Source organism: Cynocephalus volans, chromosome 16 (assembly GCF_027409185.1).
Source record: "Cynocephalus volans isolate mCynVol1 chromosome 16, mCynVol1.pri, whole genome shotgun sequence".
NCBI lineage: Eukaryota > Metazoa > Chordata > Mammalia > Dermoptera > Cynocephalidae > Cynocephalus > Cynocephalus volans.
In genome coordinates this window covers 2,498,513-2,519,493 of record NC_084475.1, presented here as the reverse complement: position 1 = coordinate 2,519,493, position 20,981 = coordinate 2,498,513, and the positions used below count along the sequence as shown (strand labels likewise).

Below are 20,981 nucleotides of genomic sequence, written 5' to 3'. Positions count from 1 at the left end.
CCTGAAGCTTGGGAAAATAACATGCTCTCTCTGCCTCCCCCCCAGAAAGAACTTTAAAGCTGCGTTTGAAGTGAGGAGGGGCAGAGAGAGCTGGCAAGCCCTCCGCCTGAGGAAGGCAGTGTCATGCCAGGGACAGGAGAGCAGGCATTGCTCCCTGGCCACCCTGCTGCTGCTCTTCCTTCCCCACCAAGGAGAAGGGTTCCATTAAGAAAAAGGGCAAGGAGGGGAAGACAACTCTCTAGCTGTGGTGACTGGAGTTGGGTGACAGGTGTAGGGAGGTCCCCCCTGGAGTCCTGCGGGGTTTATGGACTCGTGTTCAATGAATATTTATTGAGCACCTACATGTACCTGGCACTATTCCAGTGCTGGAACAGAGCAGTGAACAAAGCAAAGTCCTTGCCCTCATGAAATTGACATCCAAGTGGAAGTAAAGAGTAAACAAATAAATAAATGCACGGGTAGTGGTGGTCAGTGCTGTAAGTGGAAAAAAAGGTAAGGAAATAGTGACAGAACATACACGGCTGTTTGGAGGGGGGCTGAAACTTTAGGTTGGGTGGTGAAGGAAAGTCTCTCTGATGAAGTGAGTAGAGAGATGAATGAATGAGCTATGGGGCCACATGGGGATAAAGTGTTCTGGCTAGAAAGAGCAGCCAGTGAAAAGGCAGGAGCAGGCTTAGAGTGTCAAACAAAAGCAAGGAGGCCCATGTGCCTGGAGGCCAGTGGGCTAAGGGTCTGGGAAATTAGGTCGGGGTTGGGGGACAGGTGGCAGACACACCTCGTGGCTGTGGGGAGGCCTTTGGACTTAATGCTAAAGTGTTGGGGGAACCCATTGATGAACCAACTTACCTCACAAGAGCTACTTGTATTTGGTTTTACCCAAAGCGGTAAATGGTAAATTCTGAAAAGAGTAATTTGACATCCATGCAGGGCAAGTTCCAGGGCAGGTTTCTAGGTGAGTGGCTATGAATATTTAAGAAAAGATTAACAGTTGGTTAGAGTGCAGTGTTATAACACCAAGGTCTCAGTTCAGATCTCCATATTGACCAGCCACCAAAAAAAAGAAAAAGATAGAGAGAGAAAGATTAAGCTGTGATCCTTGAACACCAGCCAAATTTCTTCCCCCCACCGTCATTGCAACTGGATGGCCAACTTATCTTGATCCAGCAAAGCATTTGGCATTTGCCCATAGGCAAGACAGAAATGTGAGCTGGATCGTAGAGACTCGGATTTATTCATTTATTTTTATTTATTTATTTTTGGCAGCTGGTGGGTACAGGGACCAGAACCCGAGACCTTGCTGTTAGTAGCACCATGCTCTCCCAAGTGAGCTAACCAGTCAGGCAGAGACTCAGATTTAGACCTGAATAATTCTGATAAAGCTGAAGGAGACCTCTATGGAGGTACCCCGAAGCAGTGTCCCAGCCCTGGGCTGCCTGACATTGTCATGTGTCCCTTGAATAAAGTCAGAAGAAGCCACTCTTCATCCTGTGGATGGCTGCTAGCTGGGAGGGAGTTCCAATACAATGGGTTACTGAAGCAGATTCAAGACAGCCTTGACAGATTGTCAAGCTGGGTTGAAACCAACAAGATGAAATTCACCAGGGATGAGCGCTAGGTCCTGAGTTGAGCTTCCAAAAAATTAGTTACATAAGAATGGGACTGGGAAATCTGGCTAGATGGAAATTTCTGTTAAAAAGAGAAAGAATAAAATAAAAGTCAAGTAAAAAAAAATTCTCATAGTAACTCTGTGGGATGGATAACTAAAATGGACATTCTGTGTCAAGACAGGTGAAATAACTTGCCAACAGCCACACAAGTAGGAAATGGTAGAGCTTTAAGTTTTAACCTAGGCAGTCTGAATCCAGAGGGTGTGCCCATAACCGTGAGTCCTTAATTGACAAATAAAGATGAAATATATTTTAAAAAGAGAGGAAAGGAAGAAAATTTTTAAAAAGAGAGAGAGAAAGGAGGTAGGAAGGGAGAAAGGGAGAAAAAGAAAGAAGGAAACAGGCAAGAAGGAAAGAAAGGGAAAAAGAGAAGAGAGAACGAATCTGGTATTGTCCACAACTCACAAAGAGGTCCCCTTAAGCCGGGAGACCCGGCCAGGAAGGAAGCCCGCTGTCATCTACAGGATGGGGTCCTTGCCCTAGATATCCAGTCCTTTCCTGGGCACCACACTGTGAGAATGGCAGAAAGACACGGTGACAAGCCGGAGAGAACCAGGGGAGGAATGCCAGATTAGCTGAGGACTTGGCAACGCGGAAGCTGATGATGATGGTGACAACCAGAAATATTCAGCTGGAAGGAAAGGGAGCTTGGCTGGGGCGAGGGCAGACCAACAGCTGTCTTCGAATGTGGGGTCAGTGGCTGAGGAAGAAGGAAAGGACGGCTTGTCGTTCACGAAGCCAGAACCCGTGGGACGTCCTGGCGACTCCCAGCGGGAGGGAAAGGCTGCTTCCAGTTCTGGAAGGACGTCCTAACCACTGGGCTGCCCAGCAGTGGCCGCGCTACTTGAGCGGAGGGGAGCCTCCCCCTCCCCCTGGCCAGCCACAGCACCACTGACTGCACCGCTGCCCCTGTCAGGGCTGTGCTGGACCCTTTATATCCTTATCTCAATCGCTACCACAACCGGATGAGGTAGAGATTATACTACAATTCTCATTTTGGAAGAAAACTGAAGCCCAGAAGGCTAAGCGACTTGTCCACGGTTTAATAAAAGGCAGAAGCTAGACCAGAAGCCAGATCTGGCTGCTTTCGAGGGGCCTGCGCTGCTCCCTTCCTAACACGCGCGGGTGTTTGTGCAGAAGGAGCGGGACAGTAGAGCAGGGAGTTCTCACGCTCTTTTTGAGACACTCACGACTCCCTTTGGGAGTGTGTTGTAAGCAGTAGTCATTCTCCCCTCAAAAATTTTGCACTAAATTTCGGGGGCTCTCGAACCCCAAGAACCCCGGTGATTGGACCCCAACTGCTACACTTCCTTGCAGCTCAGCGTCTGAGGGCGCGGGGTGGGGGCTGCGGGCTGAGCAGGGCGGGCGGTGCTGGGGACTCGGGCGGAGCAGGGCCGCGAGGGGGCGGCGCCGGGAGGCCCGCTGTGCGGGACGCCGCCTGCAGGGGGCGCTGGCGGCGGCTCTGGGCTGAGACAATCGCGCTGAGCGGGCGCCGCAGCCGGAGCGGGAGCCTGATCTGCTCCGCGCGGCGCAGAGCTGGGGCTGAGCGGTGCCGGCCGAGCGGGGCCCGGCTGGAGCCATGGACCGCTAGGGCTGGGCCGAGCCCCGCGATGCCGCCGCTCAATGGCCCTAGCGTCCTGGCGCGGCTGCTGCCGCTGCTGGGCTTACTGCTCGGCAGCGCCTCCCGTGCTCCTGGCAAGTCGCCGCCGGAGCCCCCCAGCCCGCAGGGTGAGTCTCAGCCGGGAGGGGCCGCGATCACGGGCCTGCGCCCCCCAGCCGGGCCCCCGCCCGCCGGCCCCCCTTGGCGGCGCTCGTGAATCGGGGGATATTCCGTTCCCTTGATTTGGGTGGGGGGAGCTAGGCGACCTGAGATCGGCGCTCCTGGGGGAAAGTGGAGGGAGGGACAGGGCAACCGTCCGGGGCGGGGGTCTCGGGGAAACACAGTGGGGAGGAGGGGGGTCCCCAGGCTCGGCGCCGCTGCCCCCTCCCGACTTGTTTGTCTCCCTCCTGGTCCTCGAGGCGCTGCTGCCTGAGCCATTGTCTACCGAACACACCCGCCCAGGGGCGGGCTGGGGCGGGAGCCGGCTCCGCAGCCGCCTGCGGGTTTCTCGCTCCCGACCCCGGCTGGGTGGGGGCGCAGGCGTCGGCTGCCACCCCAGGCTGGGACGGGGGCCGGGCGCCTAGAACTGGGTTTGACGGGGGGAGGGGAGTAGGGGGAGTGGGTGAGGCTGTGGGCGGGATTGACTGCTCGAATGCTGTTCTTGGCCCTGGAGCCTGACAGCCCCCAGCCGGCCCCCCAGGTTTGGATTTGGGGTGCACCAAATAAATGCTGATTAGCCCATGATGGAGGAGGAGCGGCAGTCGGGGGGCTCTGAGAAAAGGGGTACATCGTGATTCCCAGCTCAAGGCGCATGGCAGGGCTGCGATCTCGGAGCCATGCTGAGCTGGCTGGCTGTGGGCAGTGCTGGCTGGGAGGGCAGGTGCCTGGGTCCCGGTCCAGGAGACCTCCTGTCACTCCTGCCCACTGCCCAACCCCAGATCGCCCCCTCCTCATCTCACCTCTCCTTCGCGCTGGAGACCCTCCCAGCGCCGCCTCGCCGGGCCCTGGTGGGTGTGTGAGGTGGGGGTGGGGCCGGCTCCTGCCGCGGAAGAGGGTGAGACCTTCACGGCACACCCGGTGCTCGGGCGCTCGGGGGCCTCCAGCCCCTTCAGCCCTGCGCAGCCCTGCGCCGACCTTCCAGCCTCCTGCCCCACCACCCCTTCTGCCCTCGCTTCCCCTGCCCGTGGGCCCCATGCCCGTCTGAAACTGTTCTCCACTCCTCACCCCCCACCCCACCAAGGAGCTGGCAGGAAAAGCGGGGGGTGCGGGGCAGGGGGACCTGGATGAGAGAAATGGGGTCCGGATAAAGGGAGGGGGGTCGGATTTCCTCCTGGAATGAGGCAGGGCTGAAGCCAGGAGAGGTGGATACTGTATGGAATGTCAGGTTTTGAGGAATAGTGAAGGCTCTCTCTCTGCCTCAGTCTCCCCTGCTCTCTGGGGGAGGAGAGGAGGCTTTGCTAGATAGGAAGAGGCCCTCCATCAAGTCACTGCACCCCAGGGGAAGGGACCCAGTGAATTGACTGGAACAGAGCCAGGATAGGGGGATCTCTCAGGCAGCTGGCTGGGAGCCCAGGTTGAGGGAAAAGGGAAGGGAATCTGCTAGGCATCTGCCCCTGCTCCTCCACCCCTAACCTCCAGCTTGGCAGTGATGCCTCCTTCAGGCCTTACCTGCCCACCCCTGTCCTGTTTCCCCAGCCCCCCTCCCCTCTTCGGAGACTCTGGCCCTTGAACCCAAAGCATTCCCTCAAATGACCATATTTCAGACTCCTGGGTCCGCTCTTCCCAGCTGCTCTATCCAGCTGCTCCTAGCCCGGGGTAGGAGTGCGGAATAGCCAGGCCCTTCTAGCTTCTCAGAATTCCTACTGGGTGGTGGAAGCGGGGGGGGGGAGGCTGCCAGCTCCTTGGAGAACCAGAGAGTGGGAGTGGATTGAGTGTGTGCACCCACCCTACAGGGTAGGGCTCTGGCCTGCGAGGGGAGAGGGAGGTGGACTCGGGCAAACAGCCGGATGGGATGCCAGGGGCAGGCGTGGCGCTGGCCCTGAGTTGGAAGCCTGAGACAAGACACCTGTCACCATGAGTGTCAGGATAAAGCCTTCCCCCTTCCCAAAGCCTCCATGACCCCCTGACCTCCCGGTGCCCTGCTGGTCTCAGCTCCAGACTCCCCTAGGTTTGCCTCGAGCACCCAGCCCACTCCCCACCTGTCTCCTGGGCCCCACACTGAGGCCTCTGTACTTTGCCAGGCATGACACTCGTTATTAGCAGCAAGGTAGGGGTCAGCCGTGTTCTTGAGCAAGGGGCATGCTGACTGGGAGGGGTTAGATGGCGCTGTGCATTAGAGAAGTTGCCTGGGAATCCACAGGAACAACTCAAGGCCTAGGCCCTCCCCCATCACCCCATCTGAGCTCAGGACACCTGCAGGCCCAGCCAAGCTGGACTATCTCTTGGGGCTAGGGGCAGAGGCAGTCCTGGAAAGCAGAAGACTTGGGCTTTCCTTCCCAGCTCCCTCCGCACCAGTTTTCTTGGGCCTGGGTCGCCATTCCCTCCCCCCCCAACTCCTTCCCCTTGCCAGGGCCCCAGCTCCCTGCCAGATCTCCTGGGAGGAATGAGGGCGTTGCCATGGTGACTGACTTGTAGCTGACCAGCTGGGAGGGGGTGGGCTATACATGTGAGGGGAGGGGTCAAGAGGTATTTGTTTAAGCTTAGGGGTTGCAGTGAATTCCTAAATCTGAAGGGCAACAAGCTTGTGCAAAGGGTTCTGGGAAAAGGGCAAATGATGGGAATGACCAATTCCCTAGTGTCCCCTTCTCAACTTTTTCCTGAGAACCCAGACTCTGATTTAGCCTCCAACCTCCCTTCCAAACTGCTGAATCTTGACCTCTCTCCTCTCTACCTGCAGGCCCCTGGGTCTCCACTTACTCATCCTTTCTCTGCCCTCCCTTGCCTCTCCTCTCCCCAGAGACTGGTCTCCTAGGGTCCAGTGGTTAAGAATTTATGTTCCAGGGCTGGGTGGATAGCTCAGGCTAGACTGTGGTGCTGATAACACCAAGGTCCAGGGTTCAATCCCTGTACCGGCCAGCTGCCAAAAAAAAATTTATGTTCCAGAAACAGACTTCCAGGTTTGTATCCCAGACCTGCCACTTAACTGTAGTGCAAATATCTGAACTCTTTTAGCCCGTTTCCTTATCTGTGAAATGGGATAAGTGCATATTTTCTCAAATCTAATACACCATTGACTATAAGACATTACCATTATTTCATCTACCAGTCAGAAAGGAAAAAATGCTGCCAATTGTAATTATGACATCATTAATCATAAGCATAGACTGAGTTCAGAAATGTTAAAATGTGAAACAGCACCAGTGTTAGACTTGATAAAATGTGGTAATAGTACCAGCTCACAGGCTGATGTGAGATTTAAATAAGGGCTCTATGAATTCTGGCTCTTATTATAATACCTTCTCTAGCCTCAGTCCCCAAACATCTCCCAACCGACAGCCCCCTCCTCTGACCGTGGGGCTCCCCCAGTTCTCTTACCCCGCTCCTCACCCCATCTTGCCTACAGAGATCCTGATCAAGGTGCAGGTGTATGTGAGCGGGGAGCTGGTGCCCCTGGCCCGGGCCTCCGTGGATGTGTTTGGAAACCGGACCCTGCTGGCTGCTGGTACCACAGACTCAGAGGGTGTGGCCACACTGCCCCTCAGTTACCGCTTGGGCACCTGGGTGCTGGTCACTGCTGCCCGCCCTGGCTTCCTCACCAACTCTGTGCCCTGGCGTGTTGACAAGCTGCCCTGTGAGTGCAGGGGCAGGGGGAGGGGGCAGCAGCGGACCCTCCATTAGCCCCTTCTCAAAATAGTCCTTGGGGGGAGGGGCTGGCTTTCCAGCAGCTGCTGCCTGGGCTGGGGTGTGCAGAGGGGGCTGAGGGAGTATGAAGCCACTGGGCTTCAGATGGAGGGGCTGCCTGGCTGGGGGAGAAGGGTTTTTTCTGGAGCTGACAAGCCACCCCTCCTGCAGTGTATGCGTCTGTCAGCCTCTACTTGCTCCCCGAGCGGCCAGCCACCCTCATCCTCTATGAGGACCTTGTGCACATCCTCCTAGGCTCTCCTGGTAAGGCTCCCTGCTCCCCCATCCCACACCAACTCTCTTCCTTCCCCTGACCTGGGTGTAGAGACCTCCGCCCTTTCACATAGTAGCTGGGTGCCCTTGGGCAAGTCATTTAGCCTCTCTGAGCCATAATTTGTTGGTTTGTGAGACGTGGAAGGATAGCATCGACATCATCAAATTGAGTTAAGGATTAAATAACATCAAGCGTGCAAAAAAACAGCACACAAGTGTTCAATAAATGTGTATAGTCATCGGGGCTTCTTGTGGTTTCTGTTTTTCCTCTATTCCTACCTCCCTGCCACCTTTAACTTCAGTGGATCTACAGATATTTGCTGTGTACCTATTGGGCCTAGCTATGTTAGAAGGCCATGAGGGGTCCTTCCACAGGTATTGAACACCTGTCAAGTGCGAGGCCTGGAGCAGTCCCCCAGCGGTCCTTGCCTACCCACAGGCTTCAGTCTCACCCAAGGAATACTCGCTTCGGGCACTGCGGCTGGTGCCTGGGAACAGTGGTGAGGAAGCATAGGCCCACTCTCTGCCTCGTGGTCACAGACACTATGCAGACAGACAAACAGATCATTGCAAACCCTGAAATAGTCACAGAGCAAGCAGGACAGTGGAGTAGAGGGCAGCTGTGTTCAATGTGGAGCCACCCCTATGCTGCAAACGTAGCCAGGCAGGCAAGAGAATCTGGTGGAGGGAGCAGCAGGACCGCGTGGACTTGGGAGTCGAAGGGGTAGCAAAGGCACCTTCACCGGAGAGGAAGGCCTGGGGGAGTCCCTGAGGTGCAGGTGCAGAGGGGACAGTGAGGGTGCGGGAAACGCTCTGGCGTGGCCATGCAGGTGCTGGGCAGACTCCGTCCGGCTGACACCAGCCACAGGGGTTTTGGAGTGGAATAAACCCCTCCTCAATTTATATTCTCAGCTTGAGCCCTTGTCACCAAATTACTTGTTTGCTCATCTTCATCATTCTCATCCTGAACCAGAAGCTTCTAAATGCCCCCCGGAGGTTTCTAAAATGCCAAATGGACCCTTTGTTGCCCCCTAGCTTAAAGCTCTCCATGGCTCCCACTGCTTTCAGTATAAAGCTGGAACCCCTGCAGAGCTGATGGCACCCCCAGCATCGCCTGCTGTGGCCTTGCCTGCCTCCCCCTCATCACTGCGCTTGCAGGTCCCTGAACTTCAGCGCGCAGCCTCCTGCCTCTGGGTCTTCCTCACGCCAGTCCTCCTGGAAGGCCTTCCCACTTTCCTTCCTGACCTAGGCTGACTCATCCAGCAAGACTCCACAGGGCTTTCCCCGAGCTGAGCGGGCCAGCTCCCCTGATACCCTGCACCCCTCCATTTTAATAGTGAGACAGGATGGAATGGTGGCTGAGAGGATGGGCCCTGGCGCCAACCAGCCTGGGCTTCTACGCAGGCTCAAGGGATGTAACCTCGGGCAAGTTACTGAACTTCTCCTGCCTCCATTTCTGGACCTACAAAATGGGGTTGATAATAAAGGCACCTACCTCAGGAGCTGTTGTGCTAATTACAGGGGTTAATACAGGTTATAGGTAACCTGCTTAAAACAGTGCGTGGCATATCTTAAAGCTCAATTAATGTTAGCTATAACCATTCTGTATTGGAGTAGTCTTACGTCTGTCCCCTCCATGCCAACACACACACCCACACACCACCTAAGCTGTCTAATGCAGTAGCCACTAGCTACTTAAATTGTCTACTTAAATTGTGTCTACTTAAATTGAAATAATTTAAAAATGTATTAAATTCTTAAAAATTAAAAATAAGGGCCGAGCCCGTGGCGCACTCGGGAGAGTGTGGCGCTGGGAGCGCGGCAACGCTCCCGCCGCGGGTTTGGATCCTATATAGGAATGACCGGTGCACTCACTGGCTGAGTGCCGGTCACAAAAAAATTAATTAATTAATTAAAAATAAATCCAGTGCCTCAGTTACACGAGCCACATGCTTAATAGCCATGTGTGTCTAGTGGGTACCATAATGGGCATTATAGATACAGAACATTTCCATCACAGCAGAAAATTGTAATGGATACCATTAGACAGCACTGCACTAGACTGTGAACCTGAAGGCAGGGAATTGTGTCTTATTCATCTTTACATCCTAGTACCTAACCCAGTGCCTGCCACACAGTAGACAATACTGTTTGAGGACCTGAACCTCATTACTTTATAGATTTTAAGGAAACAGTGTTTCAGAGAGAGCAAGTAACTTTCTGAGGGTCACACAGAGATTTCAGGTCCATGTCTCTTCCAGCAATGGTTAATATTCTATGACTGCCCAGTTCTCTCAAGGCACCACCCTCCCCGGTCTTCCCAAGTGGCCTGACCCCGTGGCTCCCCTTCTCCTTAGACACTTGCTTTCTGCTCTGGTCCCTGGGGAACCTTGTCCCTGGCCAGGCTACTGATCCCCTCTCTCCACCCAGGTTCCCGCTCCCAGCCCTGGGTGCAGTTCCAGCGCCGAGCTGCCCGCCTGCCTGTCAGCTCCACCTACAGCCAGCTCTGGGCCTCACTCACACCTGCCAGCACACAGCAAGAAATGCGGGCATTCCCTGCCTTCCTGGGCACTGAGGCCTCCAGCTCAGGTATGCTGGGTGCCAGGCATGGAAGGGGTCTCCCCCACCCCAGGATTTAGCTCTCAGCCCTTGTGACCTCTCCCCTCAGGCAACGGCTCCTGGCTGGAGCTGATGCCCTTGGCTGCCGTAAGCGTGCACCTGTTCACAGGCAATGGGACAGAGGTGCCACTCTCAGGCCCTATTCACCTGTCCCTGCCTGTGCCCTCAGAGACTCGTGCCCTCACTGTGGGCACCAGCATTCCAGCCTGGAGGTTTGACCCCAAGAGTGGTAAGTACCTCAGGGCATTGCATGTGTTGGATTTGGGGAAGGAAAGTGGGACTTAGGTGTGTGGGGGGGGGACATTGAGTTTGATGAAACCTCTGCCTCTCTCAGGGCTGTGGGTGCGCAATGGCACTGGTGTGATCCGCAAGGAAGGCCGGCAGCTCTTCTGGACCTTTGTCTCCCCCCAGCTGGGCTACTGGGTGGCTGCCATGGCCTCCCCCACGGCTGGTGAGAGTGGTGGGTCAGCGAAGGCAGGGGGCAGTGGTGGAAGGGGAAGCTGGGAGAGACGACTCCTGAAAGGCAGGAAGGGCACCCACACCTGAACACTAAGCCCTTACCTGGCACAGGGCTGGTCACCATCACGTCGGGTATCCAGGACATTGGAACCTACCACACCATCTTCCTGCTCACCATCCTGGCTTCTTTGGCCCTGCTGGTGCTCATTCTGCTATGTCTGCTCATCTACTACTGCCGGTGAGTGTGTGGGCCTCCCAACCCACAGCATCCCTGATGCCACCCTCCGCCCTCAACCTCCTGTCCTCTGACTGAGGCCTGCTCTATGCCTGCTCTTATGTTGGGCTCTGGGGCCCCAAAGATGCATAAAACACAATTCTGATCTTGGAAAGAACTACATATGCACATATAAAGAGAATGGGGGCTTAAGACAAGGTGGGGGGTGCAGATAGGAGGCAGGACGTGCAGGCCAGGCCCCTCCAGAGACAACCTGCCGCTGCTCCTACCATCCCAGCTCTCACTCCCAGGGGACGCCAGGTCAGACATGCCCTAGTTGGCTCCGGTGCTCTTCCCAGGTTCTCAGGGCACCTCCTACACGCAAAGGAGTGCAGACTTTGCCCTGAGAAGAACCCGAACACAGCTGCTGGATGTGGGGCTCCTGCAGGCACCTAGACTTTCCACCAACTTCTCCCATGCCCCAGGCTACAACCCGCCCCTCCTGAACGTCCCAGGCGTTCTCCCCACCCCATCCAACTGTATTCATCCTCATCTTGCGACAGCGGGGTCAGGGAGCTACTACGGCCCTCACCCTTTCCTGAGGGTCCCCGTCTGCTCCCTCCTCTCCAGGAGGCGCTGCCTGAAGCCAAGGCAACAGCACCGAAAGCTGCAGCTCTCCGGGCCCTCTGATGGTAACAAACGAGACCAGGCCACCTCGATGTCCCAGCTCCACCTCATCTGTGGAGGACCCCTGGATCCCGCCCCGTCGGGGGACCCCGAGGCTCCGCCTCCAGGCCCCCTGCACTCGGCCTTCTCCAGCTCCCGGGACTTGGCCGCCTCCCGGGACGACTTCTTCCGCGCCAAGCCGCGCTCTGCCGGCCGCCCGGCCGCCGAGCCTTCTGGTGCCCGCGGGGGCGACGGTGCCGGGCTCAAGGGCGCCCGCTCAGTCGAGGGTCCCGGCGGGCTGGAGCCCGGCCTGGAGGAGTACCGGCGGGGGCCCTCGGGGGCCACGTTCCTGCACGAGCCGCCCTCGCCGCCGCCGCCGCCCTTCGACCACTACCTGGGCCACAAGGGGGCGACCGAAAGCAAGACCCCCGACTTCCTGCTGTCGCAGTCGGTGGACCAACTGGCGCGGCCGCCGTCGCTCAGCCAGGCTGGGCAGCTCATCTTCTGCGGCTCCATCGACCACCTCAAAGACAACGTCTACCGGAACGTCATGCCCACCCTGGTGATCCCCGCGCACTACGTGCGCCTCGGCGGCGAGGCCGGCGCCGCGGGGGCGGGAGACGAGCCGGCCCCGCCCGAGGGCGCGGCCCCCGGCCCGGCGCGCCCTTTTCCCCAGCCCGACCCCCAGCGCCCGCTGCTGCAGGGCCACTCGGGCGCGGGGGGCGAGGGCGGCGGCAGTGGCGGCAGCGAGGGCTGGGGCGGCGGGCGCTCGGCGCCCGTCAGCGGCTCCGTCACTATCCCGGTGCTGTTCAACGAGTCCACCATGGCGCAGCTCAACGGGGAGCTGCAGGCGCTGACCGAGAAGAAGCTGCTGGAACTGGGCGTGAAGCCACACCCACGCGCCTGGTTCGTGTCCCTCGACGGGCGCTCCAACTCGCAGGTGCGCCACTCCTACATCGACCTGCAGGCGGGCGGCGGGGGCCGCAGCACCGACGCCAGCCTGGACTCGGGCGTCGACGTGCACGAGGCGCGACCCGCGCGCCGGCGGCCCCCGCGGGAGGAGCGGGAGCGCGCCCCGCCGCCGCCGCCGCCGCCGCCGCCGCCGCCGCCGCCGCCGCCGCCCGCGCCCCCGCGCCTGGCGCTCAGCGAGGACACGGAGCCGAGCAGCAGCGAGAGCCGCACGGGCCTCTGCTCCCCCGAGGACAACTCGCTGACGCCGCTGCTGGACGAGGTGGCGGCGCCCGAGGGCCGGGCGGCCACGGTACCCCGAGGTCGGGGCCGCAGCCGCGGGGACAGTTCCCGCAGCAGCGCCAGCGAGCTGCGGCGCGACTCGCTCACCAGCCCGGAGGACGAGCTGGGGGCGGAGGTGGGCGACGAGGCGGGCGACAAGAAGAGCCCGTGGCAGCGGCGGGAGGAGAGGCCGCTTATGGTGTTCAACGTCAAGTAGCGCCCCCGGCCGGCCCGGCACCGCCTCCGCCCGGGCCCGCCCCCAGGGTGCGCGCCCCCGGGGCCTGCAGCGGCGCTCGCTCTTAGCCCGGAAAGGTGCCAGGGGCCTGCGGAGCTGCTCCGTGGTACGTGCTGGGGAACGTCTTGGGAAGGGACCCTGCGTCTGCCTCCAAGCCGAGGGAGGTGCCGGGGAGGAGGGCTGGGTGGGGGAAGCAGTGCCTGCAAGTAACTGGCTGTACATAGAAAGCTCTACTGTGGGAAGCTGGAGGGGCCACCCGGCCTCAGCTGCTAGTGTGAGGGCTGGGAAGGGAGGGGCCTTCTCCGTGCACCCTGGGAGGGGAGGGGGTGCTCCTTGCTGACTAGCCCACCTCTGGGCTAGATGTCAGGGGCTGGTGGCTGGGGACGAGGGAGGAATGTGATGGGGCCGCTGTGAGCAACAGCAAATATAAAACTGGTGAGGTGAATGTGGCGTGTGTCTTTTTGTGGGGTAGGGGGAATGCTGGCGCTGGATGGGGACTTTGCTCAGGGGTTCCCTGGGGAGGGTAGGCAGGGCGGCCAAATCAGACACTGTTAGGAAAGTGTACAAACTTTATTGGAGCACACACATACATACACACACACACACACACACACACACACACACACAACCCCTGTGGATAGGGGAGAGCACCTGACCACAGGGTCCACAGAAATTGGGGGAGGGGATGGTAGCACATACGTGGCTTTTGCCACAGCCCCCCTTCTGATAGGGAAGTCCCTAGATTGAGACCCCACATCCCATGACTATGGGAAGCACTCAGACTGGGGAGGGGTCAGGGAGAATTTGATGGGGTACAGGTGCTGGGGAGGCCTGAGCAGTGGGCACCCTCTGAGCAGGGTCCCGAGGGCCAAGGAGTGTCTTTAGTCCTCAGTCTCTCCTCACAGCAGCTGTCTCGGGGCTGGGTGCCTCAAAGGGGTGTCCCAGCGCAGGGTCTCCTTGCGGAAACACTTGGTGCCCTTGGCCCCACAGCGGAAGCCACTGGGACAGCAGTGACGCTGATCGGCACAACAGACACCCTAGATGGTTAGAGGGGGGGTGAGAGAGTTGGACAAGGCAGGACCTGGCCTTGCCCATACCCAGCCTCAGGACAGGAGGGTGGCTCTGACCTGGCGGTAGGGACAGCAGGCCCAGCCTCCTCGGCTGTCTTGGCAACAGGTCTGGTTATCATGGCAGTAGTGCCCTGCCCCACACTCCACATCCCTCACACCTATGTGAGGGCCATGAGCCAGGCGGGCAGCAGGATGGGCAGAGTCCACTTCCTTCTCACAGGATTGAGCCTTCACATTGCAGGTGTACCCAGCCGGGCAGCAATGCTGGCGATCCTCACAGCACACAGCCTGACCGGGGCGGAATGGCATTATACTCCTGCACACACCTCCCCTGAACCCCCCACTGGACTTAGCTCCCTATACAGGGACAGGCAGAAGGGCACTCACGTGGGGCAACTGGCAGCAGGCCCAGCCCCTTCTCAGGCTTGGGCAGCAGGTCTGCCCCACTGGGCAGCTGGTGTGCTGGTCACAGCCACTGTCTCTGGGGTAGGACAGGGAAGCCCCGCGGGCAGGAGTCTTCTCTAGTCCAGCCACTATCTTGTTCCCCCTCTGACACTGCCCCTCCACCGTGCACCTGTAGCCCTGGGGGCAGCAGTGCTGGTGATCCGAGCAGCAGACAGCCTGGGGGGTGGGCAGAAAGGGTGGTCTAGGGAGCTACTCCATGGGGCACAGTGCTTAGCCTCTGTCTAAGGCAGCCCCTAGCCTGCCTCTCCTCTTCCAGCTAGGGACAAATCGGATAGAGCTAGCTGCCACCATGGCTAGGCAGAGTGCAGAAGCGCAAAGCAACGGGAGTCTGGGCCACCCTCCTGCCCAGGCCAAGACACTGTACCCCCCAGTCCTGTCCCCTTTCCCATGTACCTCTGGGATAGGACAGCAGCCCCACTCCCCGGACATAAGTTGACAGCAGGTCTGGGAGGGGGGACAGCTGGTGAAGTTATCACAGGGGACATTTCTCTCCATGGCTTGTGCGCCCGGAAGACTAAGGTGGGCTGGGACCTTCTCTATCCAGGGCACCTGGTTGGTCCCCTGTTCACAGGTACTCTTCTCCGTGTCACACCTGTACCCCGCCGGGCAACAGTGTATGTGGTCCTCACAGCACACAGCCTATGGTGGATGGAGAAGGGCCAGTGGGCACAATGGCCTAGCTGGCTGCCACCCTCTGCTCAGCCCAGCCCACCCACCTCTCCTGGGTACCTGGGTAAAAGGGCAGCAGCCCCAAGCTCCCGACTGGAGGCGGCAGCAGGTGTAGCCATCTGGGCAGCTCACTTCTGAGTCGCACTTCACATCCTTCACTGTGAGGTAGGCAAAGAGGACAGGTCAGCAGTGGGACTGGGGACCCTCAGGGGTGCCCACCCTTGTGGGCTTCACACCTGGAACCAGATGTTGAGGGTGGAGAGTACCCATCCTTCTGCCACCCTGCAATGATCCTAAGGCAAGGCCCACTGTGGAAAAAAGGGCTGCATCTGCCTGGCCTCTCCATGTGGCTATCAGCACCCCACCCCATGTCTGTTCCTTGAACAGCTTGGTGTGAGCCCCCCCTTGTGGTAGGGGGAGAATGGAGAGTGTGGCCTGCCTCTGGTACCTGTGTGTGCAGGCAGCTTGGTGAGGAGGTCCGTAGCATTCTCCTTGGAGAGGCACTTACTCTGGATCAGGTCACACACGGTGTCCTGGGGGCAGCAGTGCAGGTGGTCGGAGCAGCAGATGGCCTGGGTGGGGACCCGGGGGGTGGGTCTTTGTGACTTCCAGTCTCAGTTGAGCACAGGGAGTAGCCAGGCTGATGGCTGGCACTGCCCCAATCCCCCACTAGGGGGTGGCACAAGTCCTGAGTCAGCCAGGCTTCCAGCAACCAGCCAGCCAGCCCCATCCCCTGGAGCCCCTACAAAGTAGGTGTCCTGGCCAGAAGGCTGTGGGCACACAGCCAAGCTGGCTACAGCCCCTCACTCACATTGGGCATTGGGCAGCATCCATACTTCCCACTGGGAAGCTCGCAGCAGGTGGAACCATCAGAGCAGAGAGACCGCCCATCAGGGCACAGCACCGAGGTGGGCAAAGCCACTGGAAGAGAAGCAAGGCATTGCGGGTGTAGCCAGGGTGGAGGGAGACTTACTCCCCTCTGGGAATCAGATGAGACCTCAACCCAATCCCCAGCCTGATGCTCTCCCACCTCCTCACCTGCCCTATTAGTTCTTTGTGCAGGGATCTTCTTGGCTAGGGGGTGGGTACCCGTGGATGTGAGGCAGCGGGTATGAGCCAGGTCACAGGTGGCACCATGTGGACAGCAGTGCACCCTGTCTTCACAGCAAGAAGCCTGAGAAGAGATGGTCCTGACTCCATCTTTGCCTCCCACCCCCACCCCTAGCTGTGTCCCTGCCACCCTCCATCTAGCCCCATCACCCCAAACCTGTACCTCGGGCAAGGGGCAGCATCCCCAGGAGCCATCTAGCATAATGCAACACGTAGAGGAGTTGGGGCATTCGAACTGGTTACCAGGGCACATGAGAGCACCCAACAGGTTGTTATCTGTGGACAGAATAATCCAGAATTCCACTAACCCAGTCAGTGAAAGTCATTCCCCCCTCACTCAAGGCCCAGCTACAGGGGACTTGGGGGTTGGCATTACGGCTCAATGACCTCCAAGGCACCCCTAACCCACTCTCCCCACAATCCAGTCCCTGCCTTAGCAAAAGGACATTGGGCAGGGAGTTCATTAACAGAATGTTGGCATTTTAAACCAGACTAGCTTGGCCTATCCCCCTCCCCACAATGCATGGACCTGGGCCTGGAGTCCTGCATTCTCTCCTGCCCTCTCCTATCCCCAGTGCTGCCCCTCTGTCCACAGCAGGGGGTTGCTCAGTTCAGATGCCACATGAATGAGGAACAAGGGCAGGAATCAGGGCTGCCTAGCTGGCTGGGCTTCTGGCTGCTCCAGGCTTCACAGGTTGCCCATCACCTGCCCTCCACCTGCCCTCCACCTGTGCCCCTGCCGCACCTGAACTTTGGAAGCAGGATCGGCCATCGGCAGTACAGTGGAAGCCCCGTGGGCAGCAGTGGTGGCCATCCGCACATGCCACAGCCTGCGGGACAGAGAGGCCTATATTGAAGAGGTGCTTTTACCTGGGGGTGGGAGAGTGCAGGCAAAGAATAAATGCAGATCTAAGCCCTTCCGTCCAGCTCCTGGCACCCTCACCTTTGGGAATGGGCAGCAACTGGAAGTCCCTGAGACAGTGAGGAGGCAGGAGTAGCCAGCAGAACAGTGGGCATCAGTCTGGCAGGGTCTGCCCAGACGCCTGGCCAGTGTTGTGCGCCATTTTTCCTGGAAAGAGAGGAGAGAGGATAAACCAAAAGACCTGTGCCTGGTTTCCGCTTCTGGCCAATCCAAGATGACCCACTGGGGAAACCCAGGCTGCCAGCTCTTGCCTGGGTTGAAGGGCACTCACTGGAATGGGACTGCAGCAGCTGTAGCTGGCTCCTCCTGGGTCCAGGCAGCAGGCCTCGGGGCACAGCTGACCATCAGGGCAGTGTGTGCCAGCCACCAGCCCTGCCGCAAAGGCCATGCAGCTTAGCAGGGTCCACATGGTTCACCTGCAAAACACCAAGGAGTGTTTGGTACCCAGCTTAAGTCCATGCCACCCTCAATTCTGAGGCCATTCCCTCACCCAGCCCTAGGCCAAGGTCCAGGCCTGGGATTACCTGAGTCTCCCCAACAACTCCCTGTTCAGGAAGGCAGAAAAATGTGGAGCTTGAGTCAGCTTCCTCCATGTGTCCTCTGTGTGTGTGTGTCACACATGCACCAACATGGGCACACCCATAAGCATGAATGCTGACATGAGTATATGTGTGGATCTGTATCCGCAACACATGGCCTAACACCTGAGTCTCTGTGAATGAGTGTATAGGTATAGGTTTATGAGAGTTAGAAAGATGTGGTTTTTGTGGGTCTGATCTGTGGGGATGTGGGCCACCTACAGGGACTGGTGGGAGATATCAGTAGCCATGGGAGAGGACAGGGCTGAGATGCATGGAGGGGGTCCTTCCAGGAAAAGCCAAGGTTCCCGTTCTGCAGCTGGCCCCTCCAGATGCCCCCTCGCCTGACACCATGCACTCAGTCCTGCACCCTACTAAGGCCTTGGGGGCATGGGAGCAGTCACATGATGACATGGGAAACCACAAGGTTGAGAAAGTTGTGAAAAAGGAAGCACAGTGGCCAGTAGAATCTGAGCTGCCTTTCCCAACCACTCAAGATTGTCTCATCCTCACCCAGGGAAGGGGACACAGAGGCTGGGTCAGCCTTTGAGATACCTGTGTTGGACTGGCCAAGATGTGTTCTGAGGGTCCCCCAACACCACCAAGGCCCTTTCAGATTTCCCAAACATATCACCCCTCCCTCTCCCCCTACCCTGGAAGCAAAACTCAGCCACATATAGAGAGAGACCACGTGTGCCCACTGGGCTGCCCATCTGAGTCAGCAGGAGGAAACGAGCCTCTCACTTCCTAAACAACTCTTCCCCCAAGCTCAGTTTGCCAAGCTAGCTCAACTGGGGGGGCCCCAAGAGATGTCACCCTGCCTAGAGCAGCAAAACCAGTATGTCTGTGAGCCTCTTAGGAGCCAGTTACAATACTAATACTCTTCATTATTTTATTTCTTTGCAACCACCATCCAAAGTAGTAATTATTACCTTTACTTTCCAAAGGAAGAAATTGAAGCTCAGAGATGTTAAGTACAGTTGGTCTTCTGTGGTCCTGAATGCACAGATTCAACTAAGAGCAAGTCAAAAATATTTGGGAAAGGACTGGCCCGTGGCTCACTCTGGAGAGTGTGGTGCTGACAACACCAAGTCAAGGGTTAAGATCCCCTTACTGGTCTTTAAAAAAAAAAATATATATATATATATATATATATATACATATATATATATATATGTATATATATTTGGGAAAAAAATCTCACAAAATGTTACATTGTTGCTGATGTGTACTACGTAGTTAGGCCCACAGTGGTTGTGTCTGAACTAAACGTGTACAGACTTTTTCTTATCATTATTCCCTAAATACAATATACCAACTTATTTACATAGCATTTACATTCCTTAGGTATTAAAAGTAATCTAGAGATGATTTAAAGTATACGGGAGATATGCATAGGTTATATGTAAATACTATGCAATTTTGTATATGGGACTTGAGCATCTGTGAATTTTGGTATCGACGGGGGGGGGGGGGGGGGGGTCCTGGAACCAGTTGCCCATGGATACTGAAGGATGACAGTAATGTGCTCATAACATACATCAAGTCATGGTCATGACAGGCTTTGATGGCTCCAGAGCATATTGGACCTGGGTTCATATCACACGTGGCACACTGGATAGTGCCTGGGAATGATCCCCAAACCCAAAGGGGATACAGACTTGAGATCCTAGTGGAGGGAGGGGGACAGAAACGTTTCCTGGGCAGGTGGGCCAGGCAGGACAGAAGAGGGGGTACAAGGGCTGTCTGGAAATTGCGCTTGGGTCCTAGTCCTAGAATTGCCATCAACTGATTGTGAGGGCCTCAGAAGTTGCTACCAGGGCTGGCTGGGTACCTCGGTTGGTTAGAGTGTGGTGTTAGAACACCAAGGTAAAGGGTTCGGATCCCTATACCAGCCAGCTGCCAAAAAACAGTTGTTGCTCTCTGCCTGTGTGCCTCAATCCCCCATGAGTCTGTGTGTGGACATTGCTGGGGAGGTGGGGGAAAGGAAATCCTTTCTCCTTCACCTGGTTTTCCTCAAATACCCCCGCCCCTAACTCAAGAACACCCCTGACAGGCCATCTCTTGGCTGGATAAGTATGGAAAGACTGGTCCTGGACCACTGCCCCTTTCACCCTCTCCTCACCCCTAGAGCTCCCAGGCAAAGCATCTACAAGTCATGGGCCAGCCCATGGCTCACTCGGGAGAGTGTGGTGCTGACAACACCAAGTCAAGGGTTAAGATCCCCTTACCGGTCATCTTTAAAAAAAAAAAGCATCTACAAGTCCCCACCTGCTTCTCGGGTGTCCAACCTCAACCCTCAGCAGGCTGTCCCACTACCCTGGCTTAGTCCGGAAAGGCTGCCTGTCTGCACGGGAGTACTGGGCACCCTGGTGATTGATTTGTGTATATTTTCTTTACTGTTTATCCCGAGGTTAGGGAGTATAGTCGATGCAGCTACTGAATACACACGCACGCTCACACAGAGCCAGAGATGGGGACGAGGCCCCCCAGTTCCCCTCAGTAGGGTTTTGAGTGGCGGCCCCTTTCACCCCCACCCTACTTGGCCAAAACAGCCAGAGAGGACAGGAGCCTCTTCAAGCCCCTTCAAGCTCCATCTTCCACTAGGTGGCACCCTCCAACTCTGAGTGCCAAGGGGAGAGGAAATTCCCAAAAGGTGAGCCAGCCCAGCTGTGAATGAGCAAGAAAAAGTGACGGGGAGAGGCGGAAGTTAGCTCGTCCCACCCCCCACCAGAGGAAGTAAGAGACAGCCAGACACAACCCAGGGGTTCAGGCACCACTCCCAAGTCCCTACCACCTTTCAGAAGCCAAAGCCTCAAGCCCCGCTCCGGCCCCTCTCAGCTCCGGGACCAGGGCAGCGCGTCCCTCCCGCTCCAAGCCGCCTCGAGGACCACCCGGCACCACCACCGGAAGGGGCAAGAGCCTGCACCTGCCGACAGGGAGTGGCGCTGGCTCAAGAATGGGGTGGTTCGTACTTTGGGAAAAGGGCTGCAGCCTCCTGGGATGCTGGGGACGGAGCGAGCCCCCTTCTAGTGAAGATCGCTGCAATTAACCGCTTACTCCTCCCGCCCCGATAAAACTCCCTGCAGTGCAGCAGAAACCCCCAAAGGAGTTTCTGTAAGCGGGTCTTCCCTTGTCTCCCGGCTGAGACTCCAGAGGAGCCTCAAGCCCACACGTCCCCGGCTGGGCCCCTGGGCAGGAGCAGGCGGGAGGTCTGCGCGGCCGCTCTCCTACCTGCGTCCGGGTGCGAGCTCCCTGGGTAGCCGCGGTCGCTCCGCTCACCGACTAGCACCCTCGGCACGATGGCCCGCCCACCTCGGCTTCCATTGGCCAGGGCTTCGGGCTGCCGCGCTCCCATTGGCTG

The 20,981-nt window shown here is 57.6% G+C and overlaps 2 protein-coding genes across 3 annotated transcripts; one reads left to right on the top strand and one right to left on the bottom strand.

Annotated features, from left to right (window-relative positions):
- Positions 1 to 3,277: 3,277 nt before the first annotated feature.
- On the top strand, positions 3,278 to 12,785 carry FAM171A2 (family with sequence similarity 171 member A2). Its single transcript, XM_063080215.1, has 8 exons — positions 3,278 to 3,395; positions 6,830 to 7,057; positions 7,279 to 7,371; positions 9,811 to 9,969; positions 10,049 to 10,228; positions 10,334 to 10,450; positions 10,570 to 10,696; positions 11,303 to 12,785. Exons 1-8 carry the CDS (start codon positions 3,278 to 3,280, stop codon positions 12,783 to 12,785), a joined length of 2,505 nt encoding a protein of 834 aa, XP_062936285.1.
- Positions 12,786 to 13,385: 600 nt separating this feature from the next.
- GRN (granulin precursor) lies at positions 13,386 to 20,909 on the bottom strand. 2 transcript variants are annotated; one of them, XM_063080928.1, is made up of 13 exons: positions 20,852 to 20,909; positions 17,311 to 17,455; positions 17,061 to 17,186; positions 16,863 to 16,947; positions 16,281 to 16,393; positions 16,046 to 16,181; positions 15,819 to 15,928; positions 15,456 to 15,579; positions 15,068 to 15,165; positions 14,732 to 14,977; positions 14,261 to 14,494; positions 13,931 to 14,161; positions 13,386 to 13,840 (listed from the first exon to the last, which is right to left on the bottom strand). In XM_063080928.1, exons 2-13 carry the CDS (start codon positions 17,446 to 17,448, stop codon positions 13,703 to 13,705), a joined length of 1,779 nt encoding a protein of 592 aa, XP_062936998.1. In that variant the 5' UTR covers positions 17,449 to 17,455; positions 20,852 to 20,909; the 3' UTR covers positions 13,386 to 13,702. The 2 variants fall into 2 exon arrangements, with proteins under 2 accessions (XP_062936998.1, XP_062936999.1); XM_063080929.1 differs by lacking the exon at positions 14,261 to 14,494.
- Positions 20,910 to 20,981: the final 72 nt, after the last annotated feature.

Excerpts from the sequence above, each read along its gene's own strand:
- FAM171A2 (XM_063080215.1), top strand. The coding sequence starts at position 3,278 with ATGCCGCCGCTCAATGGCCCTAGCGTCCTGGCGCGGCTGCTGCCGCTG. Across the intron at positions 7,058-7,278 it reads GCGTGTTGACAAGCTGCCCT|TGTATGCGTCTGTCAGCCTC; the intron begins GTGAGTGCAGGG and ends CCCCTCCTGCAG. Across the intron at positions 7,372-9,810 it reads CATCCTCCTAGGCTCTCCTG|GTTCCCGCTCCCAGCCCTGG; the intron begins GTAAGGCTCCCT and ends CTCTCCACCCAG.
- GRN (XM_063080928.1), bottom strand. The coding sequence starts at position 17,448 with ATGTGGACCCTGCTAAGCTGCATGGCCTTTGCGGCAGGGCTGGTGGCT. Across the intron at positions 15,929-16,045 it reads ACAAAGAACTAATAGGGCAG|TGGCTTTGCCCACCTCGGTG; the intron begins GTGAGGAGGTGG and ends CTTCTCTTCCAG. Across the intron at positions 14,978-15,067 it reads GCTGCTGCCCTTTTACCCAG|GCTGTGTGCTGTGAGGACCA; the intron begins GTACCCAGGAGA and ends CATCCACCATAG.